At 39.6% G+C, this 26,109-nt stretch overlaps 1 protein-coding gene across 10 annotated transcripts in view; it reads right to left on the bottom strand.

The window, feature by feature from the left end:
- PARD3 (par-3 family cell polarity regulator) overlaps positions 1 to 26,109 on the bottom strand; it is a 592,542-nt gene that overhangs the window by 171,213 nt on the left and 395,220 nt on the right. For 9 of the 10 annotated variants that reach the window (XM_023511361.1, XM_023511364.1, XM_023511363.1 and 6 more), the window contains 2 exons: positions 25,202 to 25,312; positions 8,201 to 8,443 (listed from right to left, as the gene is read on the bottom strand). In XM_023511361.1, coding sequence (XP_023367129.1) covers positions 8,201 to 8,443; positions 25,202 to 25,312 — 354 coding nt within the window. The remainder of the gene's footprint in view (positions 1 to 8,200; positions 8,444 to 25,201; positions 25,313 to 26,109) is intronic. The other variant, XM_023511366.1, reaches the window with a different exon arrangement.

The raw sequence follows: 26,109 nt of genomic DNA, 5'->3' as shown, positions 1-26,109 counted from the left end.
AACACAGCCTATGACAGTAGGTTACAATTTCTGCTTGCCTGTCCCACCGGGAGATAAATAGATGCCTAAATTTTAGACAAGGTTTGAGAAGTTCAAGCTTCCCTCTTTCCATGGAGCACTGCAAACTTGGAATCAGTAAGAATTTCATAAAAGCAGAACATGAAGAACTTCAAAGAAGTCCATGAAAGGAGAAAATGAAGACCTTCCAACGGTCAACGTGATGAAACTGATTGAGAGACAGTGTTCTTATGTCACTCCCCCCACCCGTCACTCTCAAATAAGCCCCTTTACAGGACCCAGCATTTACTTTTCATCTAAGCGTTTATACTGCAGAAGCAATCAGGAATGCCTCATGGTGAACTCAGTAGCGCCCAATTCAAAGAGAAACCATTTATGATATGATACGATTTATGGAGCAGACCTGGAGAGCCAGCTATTTAATGAAGAAATGGCACCAGCAGAACTGCATCCCCCCTGCTTTTCTATCTATGGTAAGTGTAAAGAATCAGACCTGTTTTTACCGATTTCAATTTCATTCCCAGCTTGTTTTTGTATCCGTGTGGGGATACTGTGCTTTCCTGAGAGTGAAAACTCATCTCCTAAATAATCATTGCAACAGCAAATACTGAACTAGGGCACTCCAGGGACAAGGCATAGTGTGAAGTGCTTTCTATGTTATTAACAAGGTTTTCCCTTCCCAAACCTAATGAGACAAGTCCCATTTCACAGATGAGGAAAACGAAGCCCAGAGTTTATACAGCTGATGGCAGGAGGGTCCCAGAACAAACTCAGGCTATGTGGCTTTGCGCTTTTTGTACTGAGAGGGCCAGACCAGCGCCATTTTGTTGTTTACTGCCTAAGATCTGTTCCTCACTTTGAGCTCCCGCCGCCATCTTAGATAATAAGCTTCAGCTTCCCCCAAACCTTGGCCTTTCTCCGAAATCAAGCACCCCAGGCAGCCAATCAGAAGTGCTCCCCACCCTTCTTGCTTCATATCACCCTAAGACCCCAGTTAGGAAATCCCCCACCCCTCATACCTGTACCAATCCAGAGCCTCCCCGTACTTCCCCAAACCCTGACCACCAATCACCCCTACTTCCCCATACCCCAACCACCAATCAAAAATGTACCCCACCCTTCTTCACCCTTCTTGCTTTCTGTACCCTATAAAACTTTCCAACCCCCTGGGCTTGGGGCCTTCCTTGGTATGTTTGCCAAGAGAGGGTCCGGGCTCGAGCTTGCTAAATAAAGCTTGCCTCTTGCTTTTACATCGGAGTGTGTCTCAGTTCGTCCCTTCGTGGGCTGGGGACTCAGGAAAATTCTGGGCACAACAGTGCATTACACTCAGCTGCTTCCTACTTCAAAACAGGATCATGGGTGGAGGTGGGTGGTGTCAGGGGACAGCAATGCCTTATGAAGGATATCTGCTAACAGATACTTGGTAACATTTTTGTAAGGCAGAAAGGCCAACTGAGCAACACTGGAGAATTTCGCCTATTACTTAATTTTGCAAAACACTTGGAAATTATTTGGCCAAGGGATAGTTCTCTGATATGCAGACAATCTCCATAGGTGTATTATTGATGATTCGACTTAAGATTCTTTGATTTTAAGATGGTGTCAACTTGATACACACTCAGTATAAACCGTACTTCAAGCACCCACACAACCATTCTGTTCTTCACTTTCATTACAGCATTCCATAAATTCAGTGAGACGGCCCCTTTTACTATACAATAAGCTTTGTGTTAAATGACTTTGCCTACCTGCAGGCTGATGTACGTGCTCCGAGCCTGGTAAAGGTTGGCTAGGCTAAGCTATGATGTCCAGTAGGCACCCTCAATGGCATTTTCGACCTAACGATGTTTTCAGCTTACAGTGGGTTGATTGTGAGGGAACTCCATTGAGAATTGAGTCGAGGAGCATCTGTATTCAGCATGGCGTTTAGCTTCATGAAGCAGAAATCTGACTGCGGATAACTTAATCAAGGAACAGGCTCATTTCTCATGGGTGAGGACGGAACCAGCTGCTCCAGGGACCAGACTTTCCCCTGTTCCTCCATGTGGCCTTCACCTCCAGAATTAGGGAAAATGACAAAGGGCTGAACACTGGTCAGCCCCATTTTAATTAGGAAAAACCCAGCTTTGCAGAAAGTCCCACGTGTAGGCCTAATTCTAATGCATGAGTCAGTACGATGCCATGTGGGCATCTCTTACTGCAAGGGAGCCTGGGAAACTGAACTTTTTAGCCAGGCATGCTGCTTGCCTGGATCCTGTGGGATCCTACAAAGTAAGAAAAAAGGGGAAAAGGAATATTGCATAGGCAATTGCTAGTTAGCAGTTTCTCCCACAGCAGAGGAGACATATGGAAACTTAGCACTGTTAAGACTCTAAAGCACTGGCTCAGCGCCTGTGGCTCAAGTGGCTAAGGCACCAGCCACATACACCTAAGGTGCCGGGTTCGAATCCAGCCAGGGCCCACCAAACAACAAAGATGGATGCAACCAAAAAATAGCTAGGTGTTATGACGGGCGCCTGTGGTCCCAGCTACTTAGGAGGGAAGGCAGGAGACTCACTTGAGTCCAGGACTTGGAGGTTGCTGTGAGCTGTGATGCCATGGCACTCTACCCAGGGGGACAGCTTGAGGTTCTGTCTCAAAAAAAAAAAAAAGACTCTAAAGCACTGTAGCCAGTGGTGATGAGGCAAGCAAAAGGGATGTACACTCTAGTCAAAAAATAGAAGATTACAAATCATTCACAATAGCTAAATCTTTGAGGTCCCTACTTATCAGCAAGATAAAAGTAAGTATACCAGCAATTTTGTGAATTTTAAACCTTGCTATTCTCATGAAACAAAGGATAGGATCTGTTTCTCCTTAGCAATCCAACACAAAGAAATCAGTATGCCAAGTCCACTACTGAATAGCAGTAACCATGTCATGTCCATAAAATTAAACAAGGTGTGGACATATTTCTAGACATCATATGAAGCTATCCTGTAAAAAGCATTTTTATAAATAATACGTGGAAATTGAGAAAGTATCCCATTTTGACACCAAATTCACAGCATGTAATAAATTATTCCCGGCTATTTCCACGTGGGGCTACCAGATCCAAATTTCTGACCCCAAAATCATCCAAATGGTTAAACAATGACCTGAAGAATATTGCTTTCTTACTAAACAATGGAAATTCCAGAACAGACACAGGCTACCCCTTTCGACTCTCAACTGTCGAGGCTGCCTACTCTCAGGCTCCCATGAAATCCACAAATTTGAATAGCAAAGTTCATCAGATACCAATTGCAAATTTTGGTGAAATTTAGTCAGTTGATATAAGTTTCTCCATTGTGTATATTTCCTCACACAAGAAATAATTCCCTGAGTTTCAAGTTTCGTGTTTCCAGATCACGGTTGCCAGATCAGCTTGCAACTGTGTTATTTCACTGACTTCAAGTTTATCAATATGAAGGCCTCGAGGAATGTCACTTTCACGGCCTCGATTTAATGATAAGAGAGCTGATCTTATAAAGGTACATGTGAATCTCTCTAAATGTAGAATATAAATGTCTTAACATAATAACTAAGAAAAAGACATGAAGGCTATGTTGACCAGCTGGATGAAAGTATTTCAAATTGTATATAGAAATAGTACACGGTACCCCATGATAGTATTAATGTACATAGCTATGATTTAATTTAAAAAAAAGAAAAAAAAAAGAAACAGTATGCTATACCCCATGATGGTATTAATGTACACAGCTATGATTAATTAAAAAAAAAAATGACATGTACCCATCATTAAAGCATTACAAAGAATACATTCACTGCCCTAAAAAAAAAAAAAAATTCCTTTAGTAGAGTTTGCTTTCTCCAAGATGGTCTTGTTTATTTTTTATAAGGTTAATTCCTAGATAGTTGAGGCTTCCTATGACACTGGGAAGAGTCTCATATTTTTCATTGTATGTTCTGGCTACTACGACAGTCATAGAATAGGGAGCCGCCAACTATGGCCCATACGTTAAAAATTGTTTTGTACACTTCTAAATACTGTTTTTTTTAAAAAAAAAAAGGAGAAAAAAGTAAAAGAATATGTTATAGGAACTATAAAAAAAAGAGAGAGAGAGAAGAGAGCTGAAATGATGTGCCTGCGTGTTGTGTAGGCCCAAGGACAGGGACACACGAAAGGACTGCAGACGCATAAGACAGAAAAGTGACGCTTGACTCAAACCACACTCGGCTTGTGGGCCAGGAAAACAAACCCAAATGAACCTGCCACGTAGCAGCCGCCACCATATTCATGATTTGTGCAAGAATTTAGATTAAAAAAAAAAACATTACGGGCTACATTAAATTAATGTTGTTCATTTGAATGTAATGGCTTCGCCGTTTCATTTGTATTTAATTTGTAAGGACGCCTGGTTTTATAGTTGTATAATGGTTATCAACAGAAGGAGTTTAGTCCTATTTTATTTTTATACATATTTAAGTAACATTATAATCAAAACAATTTAATTCCACGCTGCAGTATCAAGACATTGTTTTTCTTTTAAGAAAAAAAGAATCCCTACTACACTCAAGTCTGAGACACACTTCCCTGGGTCTTTCTCTGACGGGAAAACACAGTGGAGCAGATGCCAAGATTTCCAAGCCGAATTCACGCTCATTCCTGGTAGGTAAAGAAGGGTTTTACAGGTATAAAAATTCCCAACTTTTGGCTCGGCGCCTATAGCTCAACCGGCTAAGGCGCCAGCCACGTACACCTAAGGTGGCGGGTTCGAATCCCCAGCCCGGACCCACCAAACAACAATGACGGCTGCAACCTAGCCGGGCGTTGTGGTGGGCGCCTGTGGTCCCAGCTACTTGGGAGGCGTTGGCAGGAGACTCGCTTGAGCCCAGGAGTTAGAGGTTGCTGTGAGCTGTGATGCCACGACACTCTGCCCAGGGGGACAGCTTGAGGCTCTGTCTCAAAAAAAAAAAAAAAAAATTCCCAACTTTTCTGGCTTAATCACATCACTTATAATGGACATTTTACTCTCTGCATTGGTAATAAAAACTGTTTCTATGATCAATTTTTTTTTTTAATTATGTCTCTCTTGAGTTGGAAGCAACATAAGAAATCTTCTTGCCCAATCACCCTCTTGGGGTATGGATGAACAAAAGTATAATGTAAGGCCGATGCAGCAGGTCATGCCCGTAATCCCAGCACTCTGAGAGGCCGAGGCAGGAGGATTGCTTGAGTTCACCAGTTCAGACCAGCCAGAGCTAGAGTGAGACCCCATCTCTAAAAATAGCTGGGCATCATGGCAGGCACCTGTAGCCCCAGCAACTAGGGAGTCTGAGGAAAGAGAATCACGTAAAGCCCTAGAGTTTGAGGTTGCTCTGAGCTATGATGCCATGGCACTCTACCCAGAGTGACTAAGACTCTGTCTCAAAAAAAAAAAAAAAAAAAGTGTGATGTACCCAATTGAGGCTGTGCTTGAAGGAGCTTTTGATACAGCACTGTCTACGATATGATTTTGAGTTATTTACAACTTAGCGTGACTCATCCCAACGACTAAAGTCTCTGCGATGTATTTGCTGGGTGGGCTTTTGATGGAAATTGTTAATAATTACGAAGCTGAGTTTCTGCTTGGTGTGAATGTGGTGCAGAATAGAGACTATGGGCAGGGAGGCTGGAGCCCCAAAACACAGAGGGTTCTGAGCATGAAAATCTTGTCAAAAATCTGTAGACGTTAGTCTCTTGTTGAAGCCTGGGGTTTAAAGCAACTATATTTGGACTTTGGGAGCTGGGGAGACAGATCCCTGCGGACTCCTAGCTCCCATAGCAGGGCAGACTTCTGCGCTACACGAGTAACTGCTACAAGCATATCCACTATTTTTTAGATTTTCAAACTAGATGTGGAAGGTGCTGAAAATAATGAGTGCTTTCATCAATGATCAATAATATGTCAGCTCATTTTTCTCAGTGTCTCTGAAAGTTACTAACTGACAGTGCCAGTGCTCTGATGTCCTTACTCCCAGGAAAACAATTCCGACGGGACAGGCATGGCCTTCAAATGTGGGTTGACCTTCTGCAAGCAGCATTCACAAGTACGGCAGAAACCAAGTAAGAAGCTTTCAAAGAAAACGTCACTGTCACTGAGAATAACTTCATTCTTTGAATCCTGACACATCTTTGTTAGTTAATAAGAATGGGCACCTTCTGGGTGATTATACCCACAGGGTGCAAATAAACCATCGGACTTCTGTAGTAACTGACTTAGTCACTATAGTCAACAAATAGATTTTAATAACACGATAAAGAAAACCTAATACCCACCCAAAATGGAAAAAAAATAAAGAAAACAACAGAATAATAATTGATTAGAGTTTCACTTTAAGATCTGGTTCCCCACTAGCTATTTTTTAATATGCTTCCTTCTGACTTTGCCTGATGGTTACCTATTAAATTTGTAAAAATAGCTGGAACTGGGCGGCGCCTGTGGCTCAAGGAGTAGGGCGCCGGCCCCATATACTGAGGGTGGCAGGTTTAAGCCCGGCCCCAGCCAAAAGTGCAAAAAAAAAAAAAAAAAATAGCTGGAATTAAGTAACTAAAATATGGGCAGTTGCAAAATGTAGTAATCTATAACACATAAAGGTTATCAATGAAATAATTCCAGTACATCTCTAGTCCTGCAAAGGTTCTTAAAGTGAATTTCCCAGCACCAGTGGTGCCAGCATCACACCCGCGAGTAAGAAATGCAAATTCTTGGGCTCCACCCCAAGTCTACTGAATCAAAATTTTGGGAATGAGGCAATTAATCTGTGTTTTAAGACGATCCCCAGGGTGATTCAGATCCACAATAAAGCAAAAGCACTGAAGTTTGAGAGCTGTTGTTTCAAGGAAACCTGATATTTATAACATCCCAAGCCCAGCTCCCATACAGAGAGCAATGATTGTAAGAAACCATTTTAAGATGCGATGGAATTAGCGTATTGCTTATGACAATAACATGCTTATGTCTGATAGGAAAGGAAATGAGAATTATATTCTTTGTGAACTAAACTCTGTAAAGTACTGGACCACACACATGGAGGTGTGAGAAAAGATCTCTTCAGAATTGCTTCATTTAAGATTTGAAATGAATATACAGTAATATAGAGCTATTAATAAATACATAGCTACTAAACATGTAAGTAGCAATATATGATAATATACAGCCATGCATAAACACCTAGCTATAAATATATAGCCTTACAGTCAAAGTACTAAATATACAGGCATTAAAATACTCAAGGTGAGGGATACTCCAAATATCCTGACTTGAGTGCTACACATTCTATGGATATAACAAATACTCACATATACTTCAGAAATATATAAAATATTATATATCAGTAAAAAGGCAAAACATAGCTAACATTGCCCTCCTGTACACTATACTACTGTGTTTCCCCTACCCAAAAAATAAGCCCTACCAGGATTTCTATGCATTTGTTAGATATAAGCCTTACCCCAATAATAAGACCTAGTAATGGGCGTGGCTATGCAAATATGTGGATATGCGTATTTGCATAGCCACACCATGCATTTTGGTGCGGAGGTAAGACATCCCCTGAAAACAAGCCCCAGTGTGTCTTCTTGAGAAAAAATAAATATAAGACAGTGTCTTATTTTGGGGGAAACACAGTATTATACATAATTCAGACCTGTGGTCTATGGCAATTAACAAGCAATCTGAAGATAGGATATACTGTACTTTTCATTTACTGATTCTTTCATAATCTAAAATTATGCCACAGTAAAACTGGGGCCCTTTTAAATCACAACCGGAATAATAAATCATGTCATCCTCCATCTATTTAATTGCTACAACTAGAAGCTCTCCTAGTAATAAAAGGAAATACCGCTGAAGGAGAAGAGCCATAATTTCAAGTTTGCTTTTTGAGTTATAAACTAAAGGCTGATTCTCAAGTATCAGACCATTTTAAGAACAAGATGAAATATGTCAGAATCATTAGAAAAGCTATCAAAACCGCTGCTGCTTCTTCCATTAGGTTTCGATTTGTGTAAACTCAATACTTTTAGACACAACAGCTCTTTAAAAGTCATTAATAAAAGCCAGTTCTGAGATGAGGATTGATGAACAATCAACTCCCTTGCCAAAAACCGTATAAAAGTTGATTTGGAAGCAATACTGTGACTGCCCCTGGAGCCTACCTGTCTACAGGTAAGGGTTTGGAATTCCGTGGCTTCTTGACTTGGGCATACAAGGCATCCATCAAGTGCCCTTCCCTTGGGCTCTGGGGTCTGGCGTTGAGAGCCATGGAACCTTCATAGGAAGCAATTCCCCCATACATCAACTCATCATCACAGCCAAACGTCCGATGGAAATCCTGGATTTCAGCGTAGTCACGCTCTCGGGCTTGCCGTTCCCTAAACTCACGAGTTTTGGCTTGAATCCTGTAAAGTTACAAAAAAGTTGAAACAAGAGGAATTATTCCTATTCTAAGAAACATTCAATGAAATAGTTGTTTGACCTGGATGGAGTTGGAACACATTCTTCTCAGTAAAGTATCACAAGAATGGAGAAGCAAGAGCCCAATGTACTTAATCCTAATTCATTGAAGGCAGTAGATGAACTAATACACATCCACATAAGAGAAAAACTCAAATCAATTCAAGGCAAGAGGTAGGGGAATGAGGCAGTGGCAAGAGGGAAGGAGGGAGTGGGATGGGGGGTCATGGGGTACAGCACACCTCTTTGGGGAGGGACATGATGATAAGAGGGCCTTTACCTAACAAATGCAATCAGTGTAACCTAATTCTCTGTACCCTCAATGAATCCCAAACGATAAAACATACAACTGTAGGAACATCAGTGTTATCCATGGTAAGTTATATACACTGCACATTATCAACTGATGCCACAGATGCTTAAAAATAATTGCCTCGGATACCTTTTGCTCATGTGAATGCAATGCATGCAGTTATAACTTTGATCTGAAGCTTAACTTTTTACAATTTGTTTCTTCAGGTTCATTGAGGGTACAAAGAATTAGGTTACACTATTTGCATTTATTAGGTAAAGTCCCTCTTACTATTGTGCCCCGCCCCCAGGAGGTGTGCCATATACCATGACCCCCCTTTCCCCCTCCCTCCTCCCTAACTTTTCACTTATTAACTAGTTTTAAATATTCACAAGAGACAGATAGTTTCTGGCATCTACTTGAATATTGCTCATGAATTTTTTTAAGGCAAGAAATGATTTTTTTTAAGTTACATACACATTATATGTATAATTATTTATGTGCGTGTATAATGTATATATCTTACTCATTATAAATAAACCATAAACATTCAAATAGTATGACCTTTAAACATAAACCCAAGTCATAACTCTTCAAGAATGGCAAAGAAGATCTCAGTTTAATAACAATGACTTTGGTTTTATGTGATACACACATAACCGGGAAATCCTGAGATTAAGGACCAGGAGGCATGGGTCCTATCAAATTCTGAAATAAAAGTTGGCTGCATTATAACTAAAAAACAGACCTTAAATGACCACTTTACTGAAAATATGTTTAGTTTACAATGACAATCAACAAGCTACTTCACATAGAGTCCTCTCCAACATATAATACATTAACATAATTTATACCCTAAGTCAATCTTGTTATCTAAAAAATTACTTAAACATAGTTTTCAAACCTTCAACAGAGTTTTGATAATTTTTGATAGAAAAAATATTTCCATTATGTATTTACTAATTGAAACGTTCGCTTAAAAGCTGTAAAATCTTTTTTTAAGTAATCAGTATCTTCAACTGAGTTTGTTGCTTTATTGCAAAGGATTTTTAATATATTTGAAGTAGATGTCTGGTAGAATGAATGACACATTACCATTATTCTGAAGAATACAGAAAAAAATATCCAAATCAGATGAAGACAGCAAAAAAAGACAACTATAGGCCAATATTTCTCATGAATATAAAAGCAGAAATCCTTCATGAAATATTAGTAAATAGAATTTGGCAATGTATAAAAAAGGAAATGTACACCAAGACCAAATAGTGTTTACTGCAGGAATTCAAGTGTGGCGTGTTATTCAGAAGTCAACACTGTAATCTACTATGTTAACACACTAAAGAAGAAAAGTCACATGATTCTATCAATGGAGGCTGAAAAAGCATTTGACAAAATTTAACAGCCATAGTGACACAAACCCTCAGGAAATTAGGAATAGAGTGAAACTTTCTGCACTGAGAAAGAGCAAAACCAAAGACCTACAGGCCCTGTCATATATATTGGAGAAAGATCGAATGCTTTCTCTGTGACCAAGAATAAAGTAAAGATGTGCGCCCTCAACACTGGACTTTCACACAGTGCTGGAAGTTCTAGATAATGCAAGAAGCCTAGAAAGGAAATAAAAGGTATAATATAAATAAAAAGGGGAAAAAATGCTACTTTTATCTGCAAATGACATGATGGTCTACATAGAAACTTCCAATCAATCTGTAAGAATCTGCTAGCAAGCAGAGTCACAGGTACCAGATCAACATGTGAAAATCCATTGTATTTTCCATATGCTGGCCATTAACACAGGGAGACTGAAATTAAAAACACAGTGCCATTCACAATCCCTAGAAAAACATAGATTGGCTAATAGATATGTATAAAAATATATAGATGGAAATGTAACAAAACAAGGACGGGACCTGTATGCTGAAAACTACATAATACTGCTAAAATAAATCAAAGAAGATCTAAGAGTCAATTCTCTCCAAATTGATAGATGGGTTTAATGTGATTCCTATAAAAATTCCAGCAAGATTTGTGTAGCTATTGATAAGGTTATTTTAAAATTGGTATGGAAAGGCAAAAGATTGTACAGCAGAACAACTGTGAAAAGAAAAACAATAAAATAGGAGGAATCGGACTTCTAGATGGAAAGATTTGTAATATAGCTACAGTAATCTAGACTGTGTGGTATTTGTGGAAGGGTAGACACATAGATCAATGGAACAGAATAAACAACCCAGAAATAGCCAGAGTATGGCCACCTGACTGCTCATAATTGTGAAAAATAATTCAATGGAATGAAATAGTTTTTTCAACCAGTGGTGTAGGAGAAATTTAATACTTAAAGGCAAAAAAAAAAAAAAAAAAAGGAACCTGAACTCACACTTTATAAAAAAATTAACTCAAAAATAGATCACGAGTTTAAATGTAAAATGTAAAGCCATAGAACTCTAGAAGAAAAATGGGAAGGGTAAATTGGGAACTAGTGCCTGGTGAGGAATTTTAAAAATGAATACCAAGAGCATTATCTACAAAATTTAAAAATATATATACACTGGATAGCATCAAAATTTAAAACACTAGACGAGAAGACTACAAACTATGGGAAAAAATATTTGCAAAGCACATATCTGACAAAGGACTTATATCCAGAATCCATCAAACACACACACACACACACACACACACACGCACTCAAAATGCAACAATGAGAAAACAGTTCAGTTAGAAAATGGCACAAGACATGAAAAGACATTTTATTTTACTAAAGAGGTCCGATGAAAAGATGGTCAGTATCACCTGTTATTAAGGACGTGAAAAGAAAGACCACAGCCCAGGCATGGTGACTTACACCTGTAATCCTAACCCTCTGGGAAGCCAAGGTAGGGCATTGCTTGAGCTCAGGAGTTGGAGACCAGCCTGAGCAAGAGTGAGACCCCATTCTACTAAAAATAGAAAAACTAGCTGGGCGTGGTGGTGCACACCTGTAGTCCCAGCTACTCAGCAGGATTGCGTAAGCCCAGGAGTCTGAAGTTGCTGCGAGCTGTAATGGCGTCAGAGTGAGACTCTGTCTCAAAGACAAAGACCACAATGAACTATTGCTACACACCTATTACACCAACTAAAATTAAAAAAAAAGACAGTGAAAATACCAAACGCAGCCAAGATACAGGGAAAGTCGGTCTGTCACGGACTACATCTAGAAATGTAAAATGCTACACGCACCCTGGAAAGGAGTCTGGCAGTTTCTTTACAAACCAAACACCATACTGTCCAGCAACTGCACTCCCAGGTACTTGTCCCAAAGACATGAGAATCGTGTTCATGCAAAAACCTGTGTGCCACTGTTCGTAGCCACTCTACTTGTAATATTCACAAATTCAGAGTACCCATGATATCCTACAACAGGTGAATGGTTAGACAAGCCGGGGTGTGTACATAACACAAAATACTACTTATCGGGGCCAGCGAACCAACTGCTGGTACTCACAGAGACTTGAATCTATTTCACGCAACATGAAAAAAGAGCCAAGCTCAAAAGGTCACACACCTGATGATTTCGTTAGATAACATTCTCAAATGACCAAAGTATAGAGACGGGGAACAGAGGAGTGGTTGTGAGGGTCAGCTACAGCGCAGGCACAGGGGTGTGAGGAAGACCTTTGTGATGGGATACCTCTGCCTCTCCAGGGCGGTGGTGGTGACAGCCATTTACAGAACGATACACACACGTGTGCCAATACCAGTTTCCTGCTTCCGATTATACTATAGTTACGTCAGTTGAAACCAACCGGAAAAACTTGACGAAATGTATCTGTAACTGCTCTGAATTTGCAACTTCCTGTGAATCTAAAATGATTTCTAAATATAATTTTTTTTTTGCAGTTTTTGGCCAGGGCTGGGCTTGAACCCGCCACCTCCAGCATAAGGGGCCGGTGCCTTACTCCTTTGAGCTACAGGCACCGCCCTCTAAATACAATTTATAAGAAAACAATTCAAAAGATTGTCACACAGCACTATGAGTGGAATTTGCATTTTTCTCCCCTTTTTTTTTTTTTTATATCTAGTATAGATCACCATCATTCCAGGCTTGTTTTCAGAATTTTGGATCCAGAAGGTCAAATTTCTCTAATTTTCCTCTTTTCCAGCTCTGAAACAAAAATACATACACTCACTTGCCCCACCTAGCTCACTGTTTCTCGACAGGGTCCAGTGACATTAGTTTGTTGTGCTAGAAAGACTTAGGATCCCAGCCACATGGGATCAAAGAGTGCTCCCCAGCCACTGGGGCAATCAGAAATGCTTCTCATGTTCCCAAAAACTCCCGGGAGGAACTTATTTCCTGAGTTGAGAATGAATGACTTTCTTAGCTCATAAGAGACTATGGGAAAGTAAGAAATTTTTATCAGGATTGCCCTAGATTCTGAGTTCCACAGACAGAATGCCCACAAGAGAGCCAGTCCTCAAATGCTAATGTAAATTTAGCTAAAATTCAAAGAGTTTTTTTATTGTACTCCATTTAAGAGCAATTACGGGAGTCAAGGACGCTATTATAAAAAGCTAGTTACAATGAAATATTGGATATCCATGGTGGAAAATTCATATAAGTTGAGGAATAATTCTATTCTTTGTACCCTGCTGTGTTTTTGACTCTGGATTAAGCCAGGAAAAAAAAACCTAGAAGAAAAACTGTGTTGTTTTTTTTTTTTTTAACTTATTGGGATATTAATTTGAAGTTCAATCATGATCATTTATCCAACAACTCACTATGTAAACCCACAACTTTACTACTATGCTTGGTCACTATCAGGCAATCAGTTAAACATAAGTCATATCTAGAGTGTCCCGGCATTCACATAAACCCTGAAATCTGGGAACCTGAAGAAATTTGGAGGAACTTAACAGATATAAATATAATTACATAAATACAAAGCTGAAAGTTCTGAATTTGGAGAACGTCTGAAAACAAAAGGAGTGACTCGGATATTTATAAATGACTAAAGCCTACAATATACAAAGCTCAATTCATTAAGAGTGAAGATAATCCAGCTTCCTTACGTCAGAAAGTCCAGGCCTCTTAAGACAGACAGCAGAAAAACAGAATATGAACCAACTTTTCTCAAAAGAGAATCATCATCCCCCCTAACTTCTTTCCCACCGGTCTTTCTACATTACTGACAGGTCCTAGATTTTGAATGTCCTTTCACTCCAAATGACACACAAAACAAGACTCATTGGGGGGGGGGGGTCAACTTCTTTTTTGATAAGAAACTCAAGTGTAATTCTTAGTATGTTACATTTGGGATTTCCATTAACAACATTTAAGGAACACGATAATAAATCTTAGAAAGTGGGCTCGGCGCCTATAGCTCACCCGGCTAAGGCGCCAGCCACGTACACCTAAGGTGGCGGGTTCGAATCCCCAGCCCGGACCCGCCAAACAACAATGACGGCTGCAACCAAAAAATAGCCGGGCGTTGTGGCGGGCGCCTGTGGTCCCAGCTACTTGGGAGGCAGAGGCAGGAGACTCGCTTGAGCCCAGGAGTAGGAGGTTACTGTGAGCTGTGATGCCACGGCACTCTACCCAGGGGGACAGCTTGAGGCTCTGTCTCAAAAAAAAAAAAAAAAAAAAAAAAAAAAAAAAAAAAAGAAAGTGGGTAATGCCTCTCACATCTTACTAATGGCATTTAATAAAATAATCCAGTTTGGAGTTTGACAAGTAACCAATATATGCTTACCTGTACCATATTCTTTGTAATTGCAGTTTTTTTTTTAATTGACGCAAAGCATTTTACTTTTTCATGCAGACATGTATTTATCAGATACACAGAATATGTAATGATCCAGTTAGAGTATCCATTACCTGGAGTGGATAACATTTCCGTGTGTCTGTGACATTTCAAATTCCCTCTTTTAGTTACTTTGAAACATAACACATGGTTCCTAATTAGGGTCCTCTTACTTGACCACTGAATATTGGGGCTTATTTTCTTCTACCTAACTGTCTGTTTGGAAGTGGGGTTCGATTTCTAACAAGTTGGTTTCTCGGCAACACGCGGTACTATTCGTGAAGCCCAGATCGCAACTGCTTCTTTTACCCAAATTTGTACGTTATGACTAAGTGCCGCCAATCATCGAGTCTAACAAACGTTACAGCTCCATCTGCAGGACCTTTTAAAAGCACTGATTTTCTTTTCTTAGCTCCAATAACATGAGAAATGACATTTTTATTGTTTATCTTGTCCTCACCACTGTATTTCATCCCCAAAGTTCTGAAGGCTGTTTTCCGTCCTGGTGGCTTATCCCAGTGGGGAAGGAAGATCTTACAATATAACGACAGCGCACCCGTGGTCCACCAGCACAGGGTCACTGCTGCAGAAGGGTCACCAATCTGGTTACTAGCCTGAACTAATATGCATTTTAAAGTTCATTCTGGAAATTAATGCCAGAGATGCTTGCTGTGCAAATGGTACTGAGAAGATGATTCTAAAAACCAGGAACGGTCTGGGTTTTTTTTTTATATACATTTTAGCGACAATTCACAAGCAAAATTAATAAAAGACACAGATGATTCTCTTTATGATACTCTTTGATACTCGAATGTCTTATTATAAACAGAAAATCGGCTTTGTGATGCAAGCAAAAGGTTATATTTACATGTTACATATTTTCATCCTTCATGGGGAATCTTATTTCAGGGAAAAAAAAAATATTTGGCTCAAGAGAGAAAACATGTTTGGTGTCGTAATAAAAATAGCATGGTTTCGTAAGGAAACTTAAAACAAACAAAAAAAAAGATAGTATCTTGCCATCGAGCCCTTAATGGTTCCAGATGGTCAAGGCTATAAAAGGACACCCCCTTTATTCTTTTATGGTGACCCCGGGGTCACAGATTTATCTCTAAGATGTAAGAGTCATTAGTTTTTCTGAACAGTCAGGTTGTTGTTTGGTATTAGCTGTCCCATTTATCTTGAGCCAGGCCTTGGCAATGACAGAAGTAACTGATTATTAGTTCAAAACTCAGCCAAAGAAATACACGTCTATTACTTTAAGTGTTTCAGTAAGTCCGTCCTGCTTCTAAACAAGAGAATTATTCTGAGGTTTCAATTATCGCAGGCAGCTGTCCCGACTGACGTCGATGGACAATATTATAAACTATTCCCCTATCCTGGTGAATTGGAAAAAAAAAAAAATCGAAACCACCATTAAAAAAACCTTTTCATGGAAATTCTTTGAAAGTTGGGTGTAAAGAATTTATCATTCCAATTTAGGTTCAAACATAAATATTCACACCTTTCCCTTTTGCAATAAAAATAAAAAAAGTCTTTTCCATTATGATAATGAAATTGCCTTGAACCTGCATAGAAAACAATACACAAAATAATGTAATGTACTAAATAAAGTGATAAGGTTAATTTCTTTCCTGCTGTCACTAAATTCGTGCTAACAGTCTCTCTCCGGCTTGACATCAATTAATGATTTTAATTCCAGACTCCTGTCATGGTGTTCACCACCCTCTTCTCTAATTAAAATGGATGATGCGTGAGGAAGATAAAACACACAGAACTTCTGTTTCTGTAACATTTCTATTCATTAGGATTTTTGCTTTTACAATAAATGGCTCTTAGCACTAATTGCAGTAGAATAAAAAGAACTTTTTTTTTTTTTTAAATGACTATTACAGTCTTTATATATCCAGAAAAGGTGCCAGGCATGAGGATGACAAGTGAATGACCAATTCCTTAGGATGGAAAATCGATGGTATTTTTAAAGTCATAAGCCTAATACCACTATCTCCAAAGCAAAGATGAAGTTTCACTATGGAGAATCACCCATGGCACTTTTTTTTTTAAAAAATAGACTACAAGAAACAGACATTGACCTTTAATTATTTTAATAAAAAAATGCTGTTAACATTTACGGTAAACTTTACTAATCCTCGTCTAACAGGAAAAGTAATTTTTTTCTGTTTTTTAAGACAGAGTCTCACTGTCACCCTCGGTAGAGTGCTGTGGCATCACAGCTCATAGCAACCTCAAACTCTTGGGCTTAAGTGATTCTCTTGCCTCAGCCTCCCGAGTAGCTGGGACTATAGGCACCTGCCACAATGCCTGGCTATTTTTGTTGTTGTTGCAGTTGTCATTGGTGTTTAGCAAGCCCGGGCCGGGGCTTGAACCCGCCAACCTCGGTGCATGTGGCTGGCACCATAATTACTGTGCTGTGGGCGCTGAGCCAGGAAAAGCAATTTTTAACAGATTTTAGATTGCTACATATTAGAATATTAGATAGCTATTAACTATCTTCAAAACATGTTCCGGATCTTGGCATCAACTCTTCTGGGAAACCTTCTACTCCCAACTTACTGTAACTCCTCATTCTGAAAACCTAAGTTTGTGGATCTTTCCTCAACAGTATTTCCCCTCTCCAGAAATAAGTCTTATAGAAACTTATCAGAAAAAACCTATGTTCATGGCAGAATGAAATTTAAGGTACAAGACAGCTAGAAGGGTTTTTTGTTAACTTTTAAATTTTTAATTATTTATAGGTACGTAATAGCTGTATGTACTTATGAATTACATGTGATGTTCTGATACAGGCAAAAAATGTGTGACAATCAAATTAGGGTAAATCGGCGTACACAGCACCTCAAGTGTTTGTCATTTCTTTGTGTCAGGAACATTCCAATTCCACTCTCTCCATTGTGTTCAAGTACAATGTAACTGACTGGGTGGCGCCTGTGGCTCAAGGAGTAGGGCGCTGGCCCCATATACCAGAGGTGGTGAGTTCAAAACCCAGCCCTGGCCAAAAACTGCAAAAAAAAAAAAAAATTCTTATAATGTAACTGATTGCTGACTATAGTCACTTTCTTGTGTGATCAAATATTGTTCATTACATATCACTAACTATATTTTTCCTCCCATGAAGAACAGTCTGTTTTAATAGTAGCTTTTAGCACACTAAATATATATTTGCCTCCTAAAACACTTCGGCAGATGGCGGACTTCAGAAATGACAAGGTTCAACCTATACCCCTCAGCTTACCCCGCCTATTGGGTGTAAGTATAACTGCCCCTAACAGTATATACATCACCAATATGCTATCTGTGCAGAATTCCCCAAGGAAAGACACTGTTCCACTCAATTTCCTACTATGAAAACAGTTCCAACTTTAAGTGGGATTTCAATGTGTTTGTAACGTTAGGGTCAAAGTTGATGGAGAAGAAAGAACTTCCATGGTCTAAACGGTTCCTTAAAAAAATTTTTTTTTTCTTGCGTGAGAACAACTGTATTGAAGATACGGGTGCAGGGTTGCTATTCTAGGGAAGAATGCACGTAGCTGAAATACTTAATGGGCCCTTAAAACAGGTGAGGTGGTAAGTTAAGTTGTAGCCCTCAATGCTAAAATGAGATGTTATCAGTTTTGAAATGGAAAATGGTTAAAAGTTGAAAAAGGGATCAAAGCATTTATAGGGGTGTTACTAATTACTAACACGATGACAAATTTCAAAGAAATGGAGGCAGTTAAGCGATGGTTTGCATTCCTTGAGCCCTTGTGCTTATGGGGAAGGAGATTGAGTGTGGGTGCAGTATTTTTCCTGTTTATACCTTCTTGGAAACTGGATGGAGCCTCAACTACCATCTCTGTGAGGCAGTCTCTATTAATGCCGACCCCATCCATTTCTCTCTTTCCAATATCGTGCCTATTTTGACAATTGTTTATTTAACCTTACATTTTTTTGACGTTCACATGTTTAAATCTTTTCTCTCTCTTAAGAAAGGTAAGGGATCCCTGAGAGAAAAAACAAGACTATTATCAGAATAATTTTAAAGTGCTTTATACTATCCTTTTGCATATTTAACATTGAGAGAAATGACAAAAAAAATTCTCTTTAATACTGACTAATAAAACACTAGCATAATATGTCACTAACCAAAACACACACACATACAATCATAGATACTCACAGAATGCTCAGGCTTTCACAGGTACCAAAGAGCCTACAAGTATTTCCCATGCAAAGGGATGGTCCAATGCCAGATATATCTAGCGCAGTGTTCATTAGAAACCAAATTGCATTTTCATACTTGAGTTACAGTCTTGGTCAACAAACTCAGCTTCAAATGCCTAGGATGTCCAAAGTTTAATCCCCCTAAATATTCATCTAAGTCAGGAACTAGTAAAAAGCAATCTAACAGATTCTTAAAAATTCTTGTTCACCTGCCCAGTGAAAATTGAAAAGAAAAACAAACAAACAAAAAAACTTGACACTTATCCCATTGCTTAGAGCTGACTTTTCTGAAGGATTCAAGAGGTCTGAGAAACTATAAAAATGTTGCTATCGGACAGAAAAAAAAAAGACTTTCCATCAAATGGTTATTTTTTGAAGAGCAACTTTTGTTTGAATGACAATATGTGACCTCAATGCAAAGATTATTGTACATAAAACAACACGTATCAGCTGAAAGGGTCTTACCAATTGAGATCACAAAAAAGTCTATCCAAAATTCAAGTAATTACTTAAAAATGAGAAGGAGAGAAGGTCAATGAATGAACATTTCATATAGAAATATGGATATAAACCTGAACAGTGACACGCCAAGAACTGGGAATCCACCACTTAAGGAAATAGAAAGTTCAATGGTCCAGTATTGAAAAACCACAAGATTTTGGAGGGTGATTATAACATGGAATAGTGAGAAATTTCAGATCATGTATTTCCTTCGCAGATTTATAAATACCCCTCATATACTCGGAGGATTTCATCAGAAATTCATTCACTTTTTCATATCGCCACTGGAAGCATTCAGTACCCTTGGAAACATTTCCCAAGAACAGCTTTGTATGTGGCTATCGATAATAAGATTGTATTGGCTTTCGTTTGTCAAGTAACTACCAATTATAAGCCAGCTAACATTATAAATCTTATTTAATAGAAAGAATAGAATAGGAGATAAACATTATGTGAGGGTGGAGGAGTTTGGCCGGATAGCACAGCTCATATTTCATGGTTCGGAATTCTCTCCTTCTTTCTGTCCTTCCTTCCTGTACATCCTTCTGTTTATACTGAATGACTCTGGTCCAAAAACCATTTAACGTGATTTTCTGAGAATACGCGAAAAGGCAAAATAAATCAAAATGAAAATATATGCCAACTTTTTAAAAAGCACGTCCGTGTGGAAATACGTATTGTACAAGAAACAATGGTTAGAAAAGCATAGGCTAGTGTGTTAACAGTGAGACTGATGCACATCCATTTCTGTTTCCTGGTTTTTATTGTATGGGTCTTTCTCCAAAATTTTCTATAGTTTTAGTATTAGAATAAACTTACAGTTAGAGCTTTAAAAGGCATAGGTTTTTATTAGTTTAGTTTAGTTTAGTTTCGTTTTTGGCTGGGGCTGGGTTTGAACCCATCACCTCCGGTATATGGGGCCAGCACCCTACTCCTTTGAGCCACAGGCGCTGCCCCAAGGTCTGTGTTTTTAACAGGTGAGAAATGTGGGAAAAGGCAAAATGGAAAAAAAGAAAGAGCAATTACAAGATTTAGCTCGAGCTCAGCACCTGTGGCACAGTAGCTCCGGTGCCAGACACACATACACTGAGGTTGGCGGGTTCGAACCCAGCCTGCGCCAGCTAGACAACAATGACAATTGCAACCAGAAAATAGCCCGGTGTTATGGCAGGTGCCTGTAGTCCCAGCTACTTGGGAGTCTGAGGCAAGAGAATCGTTTAAACCTGAGAGTTTGAGGTTGCTGTGAGCTGTGATGTCACAGCACTCTAGAAGGGTGACATAGTAAGACTCTATCTCAAAAAAAAAAAAAAAAAAAGATTTAGCTCAGTTCTGTGAAACAATCAACTTTGATTTCTTTTTTTGTTGTTTTTTTTCTTGAGACAGAGTCCCACTTTGTTACCCCGGCTTGAGTGCAGTAGTGTCATCATAGCTCACAGCAACCTCAAACTCTTGGGCACAAGAGATACTCTTGCCTCAGCTTCTCAAGTAGGCTCCAGCCTCAACACCCAGCTACATTTTTTCTATTTTAGTAGAGATGGGGTCTCACTCTTGCTCAGGCTGGTCTTTAACTCCTGAGGCCAAGTGATCCGCCTACCTTGGCCTCCCAGAGTGTTAGGATTATAGGCATGAGCCACCTCACATGGTCTAATCAGCTCTGATTTCTACAGCCAGTTAGATGAGCGAGCTGGATTTGCTTGAACCATTAGTACCTCCCTAGTCTCTCTGAATTTTGAGATATGTTAGTATTCCATGAAAGGCAAAAAGTGAGGATTTGGGAGGCTGTATTGTGAATAAATAGGTCAGAAGAATGATGATTCTTTATTCGTCTCTTGGTGATTCTCCATGTGCATTAACTTAAGAGTTTTGATAAAGGCTCGGCGCCTATAGCTCAACCGGCTAAGGCGCCAGCCACGTACACCTAAGGTGGCGGGTTCGAATCCCCAGCCCAGACCCGCCAAAACAACAACGATGGCTGCAACCAAAAAATAGCCGGGCGTTGTGGCGGGCGCCTGTGGTCCCAGCTACTTGGGAGGCGGAGGCAGGAGACTCGCTTGAGCCCAGGAGTTGGAGGTTGCTGTGAGCTGTAATGCCATGGCACTCTGCCCAGGGGGACAGCTTGAGGCTCTGTCTCAAAAAAAAAAAAAAAAAAAAAAAGAGTTTTGATAAATACTGTAATAGAGATAAATGCACAAACTGGTTTAAACAAATATTTCTCAAATATAAATGTGCAATGAACCCTTTCTCTGCTGCTAGACACTGGGGAACCCTGTGTCACAATGTTCATATGTAACTATTTAAAAATAAGTAGAGGCCAAGCACAGTGGCTCACACCTGTAATATTCCTAGCACTCAGGAAGACCAGGGTAGATGGATGGGTTGAACTCAGGAGTTCAAGACCCACCTGAGAAAGAATGAGACCTCATCTCTACTAAAAATAGAAAAACTACCCAGCCATTGTGTCAGCTCCCAGCTACTCAGGAGGGTGAGGCAGGAGGATCAGAGTTTGAGGCTGCTGTGAGATATGATGCCACAGCAGTCTACCTGGGGCAACAGAATGAGACTATGACTCAAAAATAAATAAATAAACGAAAAATAAAAATTAGTCAAAGTATCGTTGGAGGGAAATCACAACAGGAAGTTAAAACACTACTTTGCACATTTGATCAACAGAGAAATCTATCCCCTTGCTTCATAATGGAAGCTAAGTGGGCCTGAAGTTACATAAATCACTTAATTGAACATGTTCTATTTTGAATTTATGGTGGAAATAAGCCAATAGATGCCTGGAAGACCAGTGGGTAGGGGGCAGGGAGCACTGACTCCACACCTGGGTTTATGGTCCCAGCTTATCCTCAAGGTAGCCAACAGCATCTCTGAAACTCCTAGGTTCGGAGTGCAGAACAAATAACCACGTCAGGACCAGCAAACTGTATCATCCCCAGCTTCCCTGCTTCTCAAGGTCACAGTCTTCTATCCTCAAGCCTGTCGTGGGGCAGGGCTAGCGGAGCCAGAGGACAGACCCACACAGTGAACTTCCTATCCATTTCTCCCACCTGAACGGTACTTATTCAAGACCCAATCTCCCAGCGTTGGCAGCGAGTGGGAGGAAAGGAAAGGAAGTTGGCAAGAATGAGGTCAAATTGAATCTGAGACCCATGCTCACAAGAATCTAATTTATTTTCACCATCTAAATAGATCTTTAACGCTGCAGGAAAAGCATTTCAAACTATCTTCACTGTCCTTTCATTATTTCAATATTTCTATCTTGAGTAACACATTCAGGTTTCACAGATGTGCCTGGACGCCCCCCCCCCCCCAAAATACCAATTAGGTTTGTGGATATGTCCCAGCTCTTAATGAAGGAAGGTCAGGTTTTCTATTTTTATATAGAATCAACCAAAATAATTTCTGAAACTCAAATAGCTACAGTGGTCAACGGTGTTCTAGGAAACACTTCCCTGCCAGTCAGCAGTGAGAGAAAGGCTGTTAGGGGACTCTCCGCAGTGGTTTATTTATTTTTATCAAATCTTTGGTCAAATTTTTCCCCAGGAAGTTGCGGCGTCCATCCTGAGACGGAGAAATGTCAATACCACAGACAGAATAGGAAGGGGGACCTCACCTAACAAATTTAAACACTCTAACCTCATTGTTTGCACCCCCATATTAATCTGAAATAAAAAAAAGAAAGGAAGATATTACAGAAGGCGGCTTGCCTCATCAAAATAACAAGCAGTAAACAAACACACTTCCTCCACTTACGGAATCCAGGAAGTCTTATGCGTTCACTTCTATTACAAAATCCATGAGTTTAAATAAAACACACTTGGTAAAAAACTGTTATTGAAACACAAAGTACGATAATTTTCTTAAATTATGAGCCTAATTGATTTTTTTTAATGGACCATTCACTTGTTCCTTGACCCTGAAAGATTTTTATGCCAGGCCTCCTGTACATTGCAAATTCATTATGGTCCACCTAGTTCCCAGAAGTATTGCATTAGGAGAGGTACGGAGATGAAAATTAAAAGCAAAACTGAGACCGAACAGTGCCTCGGGCAAATTAGTAATACAAGCGAAACCATTATGTAAAAATCATTGTTTGGCTGGAATTATTTGACTATGCATTATAAAAGTATTTTGAAAAACGGTGACAGAATTCTGTAATGAAACACAGCAGCCACCTCAAACTGCGAAGGGGGAATATTTACAACATGAAAAATGGGACAGGAATAATGAAGCCTGCCCTTTGGCAGGTACCAAGACATGAGAGAAGCATGATGTTTCTATCACTCAGATTGCGGACTAAATGCCATATTTGCCTACGGATAGCTCTGAGTTCATTCATTGACCCGGTATGTTCTCTCCCTTTTGGGACAAGAAACTCTTTTAGAGATTTATACTTCTGAACTTAATTAAGTGCCATATTATCCACATCAAGTAACACTGTGCATGCTGACCTGAGTTACTTAGTAATCTGGGGGATCCCAAATTTGGTGAGGATTAGAAAAAGGCCTACAAAGTAAGGTAGGATAATTTTTTTTCTAAATAAAAATTGGGGAAGACCCAGCAGAATAAACCCAGACTTCCATCAGAAATTTAAAATTCATCTATTTCCCACTTACATATTTTATGCCCGGGAAAGCTACAAACAGAATTCAAGTAACCATTGTGCTCAAAAGAACTTCAAAGGTATGAGTGGGAAAATAGCCAAATATTAATATCTCTTTTTTTTTTTTTTTGGAGACAGGGTCTCACTATGTTGCCCAGGCTGGTCTTGAACTCTTAGGCTCCAGAGATCCTCCCACTTCAGCCTCCCAAGTAGCTGGGACTATAGGCACAGGCCAGTATGCCCCCCTACTGATTCTTTTTAAAGAAAACTGCTGTAGAATCCTGTCTTTAGTTCTCTCATTCATTAAGACTGAAAGTATCTTAACTCTAGAATTACGGTAAGAAGGTTGGACTTAATTTCAAAGACACTGGGCTATGGTCTCAGCCGTGGACAGTATTTAATTTTATAACTTTGATCGAAGTACCAGAAACTCACTGAAATCAGGGTAAAGCAGGCCCAGTCCCTCTTGCTGTGGCCATTTGGAAAATGAAACGTGCCGACACAGAGACGCTGGCTCACTGTGAGCTTATAACCCTAAAGACCGAAGCGTGAGCTGGCTTTCTCATCCCCCGGGAGCATAATGAGAAAAACTCTAATTGCTTCTGAAAATGGGTTTCAAGGGTCTGCTTAAAGTAACTCCTTTCACTTCTTTCTTTGGTCTTTGGGCTCTCGACATACAATGATTTCAACAGTAGGGGACCATCTTTCTGGAAGACACGGAATAAGACATTTTTGTGGAAGATGTCACAGAATGTGACAGTGAGGTACAAGGAGAATCAAGAAATGTGTCGGCTTTGAAGGAAACACACAACCTAGCGAAAAGCGAACGGCCTCCTGAACTCCTGTGACACATCAGGATATTTAAAAGGAGATGGAAAATGTCAAAGAGTTTTATTTGCCGATGAGTACTTTTAAACTACTGTCATGTACTACACACTCACAGATGAATGAGATAAGATTTAAATATTTATGGTGATGGAATTCGTAAGGATGAATTCAGCATTCATGGGTTTTTTTGCATCTAGTATCTTGGGCTCTATCTTTTGCAGAACACCTTAACTAATACCATTCAAATCCCGTTTTGAAGCCTCAAATAAATATGAGAGTTTTAACCAAATCTTTCTTTACTTTCTACTCATCTACAACCACCAGTATTTGGATTGACACAGAAAATATAAAAAGTAGTGAAGTGCAAGGTCTTTATGTAAAATCAAAAAGAAAGCAGAAAGGAATAAAAAAAAAAAGAAAGAAAAAGAACCTCTTTCCAAGGAGGTTTAATCAAATAACGGGAGTCTACCTCTCCTGCTCCTGCTTCATTCGGGTCTTCTCCTCTTCTGATGTCAAGGATTCCTGCATTTTTATTTTACCCGATTTCTCAATCTTGTCATCTTTTCGATGTTTGCCAAACCTGTTGATAACAAAAAAATTCTAACTTGTCAATATATACAAAATGAGTTTCCTTTCTCTTGCGCTCCTGACATGGACTCGATGAAGTGGGTGCTGGCGTCTTCAAAAACAAGAGCCAAAGGTCTCCTGGAGTCCATGGTTCCCATCAGGATTTATGTTTTGAATCAGATTATTTATTTTTTTACTTAGAATGTCCCGGAGAAAACCCTTTTAGAAAAAGGCCTCCATCCCCAAGTTTATTTCAGCAAGACAAAGATAAAAACAAACAACCTGCCTTGCAGTGTTCCCTTACTAAACAAACAGCTAATACGTCGGCAGGACTAAGTGCTGAATTCGCTTCAGATGCTAGAGGAAGGGGGAACCACGGTGGAGTGGGCTTTTCCTAGGACTCAAGAATGATAATCCACAATCATCTGCTTAGTAGCCTCTCCGTAAACAACTACAGTCAGGCTCATTGGAAACATTCATCATAGTTTAAACACTGACAAACAAGGCCACATGTGCAAAGTCTGAAGTCCAAAGGGTAATTTACACTGCTGTAACGCTCGGTGTTACTCAGTGGAGAGGTTTAAGGCCTTGCCATCCAATACTCTCCTAAATCTGATGGAAAGCAATCGCCCCAAGTGGCGTCTTTGACTTGACAGAACTCTACCGGATGAGAAACCAACACGAGAAACAGACACAATTCAAACCCAGCCCACGCCAACTTCCACAGGTGGGTGCTGAACTCAGGCTCTTTAAGAAAACACTAATATTATTCTATGCTGGCACAGAAAATGGCTCAGAGGCTCGGCGCCT

The sequence above is a fragment of the Otolemur garnettii genome, unplaced genomic scaffold (genome assembly GCF_000181295.1).
Source record: "Otolemur garnettii isolate 467f Iridium unplaced genomic scaffold, OtoGar3 scaffold00019, whole genome shotgun sequence".
NCBI classification, from domain to species: Eukaryota; Metazoa; Chordata; class Mammalia; order Primates; family Galagidae; genus Otolemur; species Otolemur garnettii.
The sequence above is the reverse complement of the archived record's forward strand: the minus strand, read 5'-3'. Positions and strand labels throughout refer to the sequence as shown.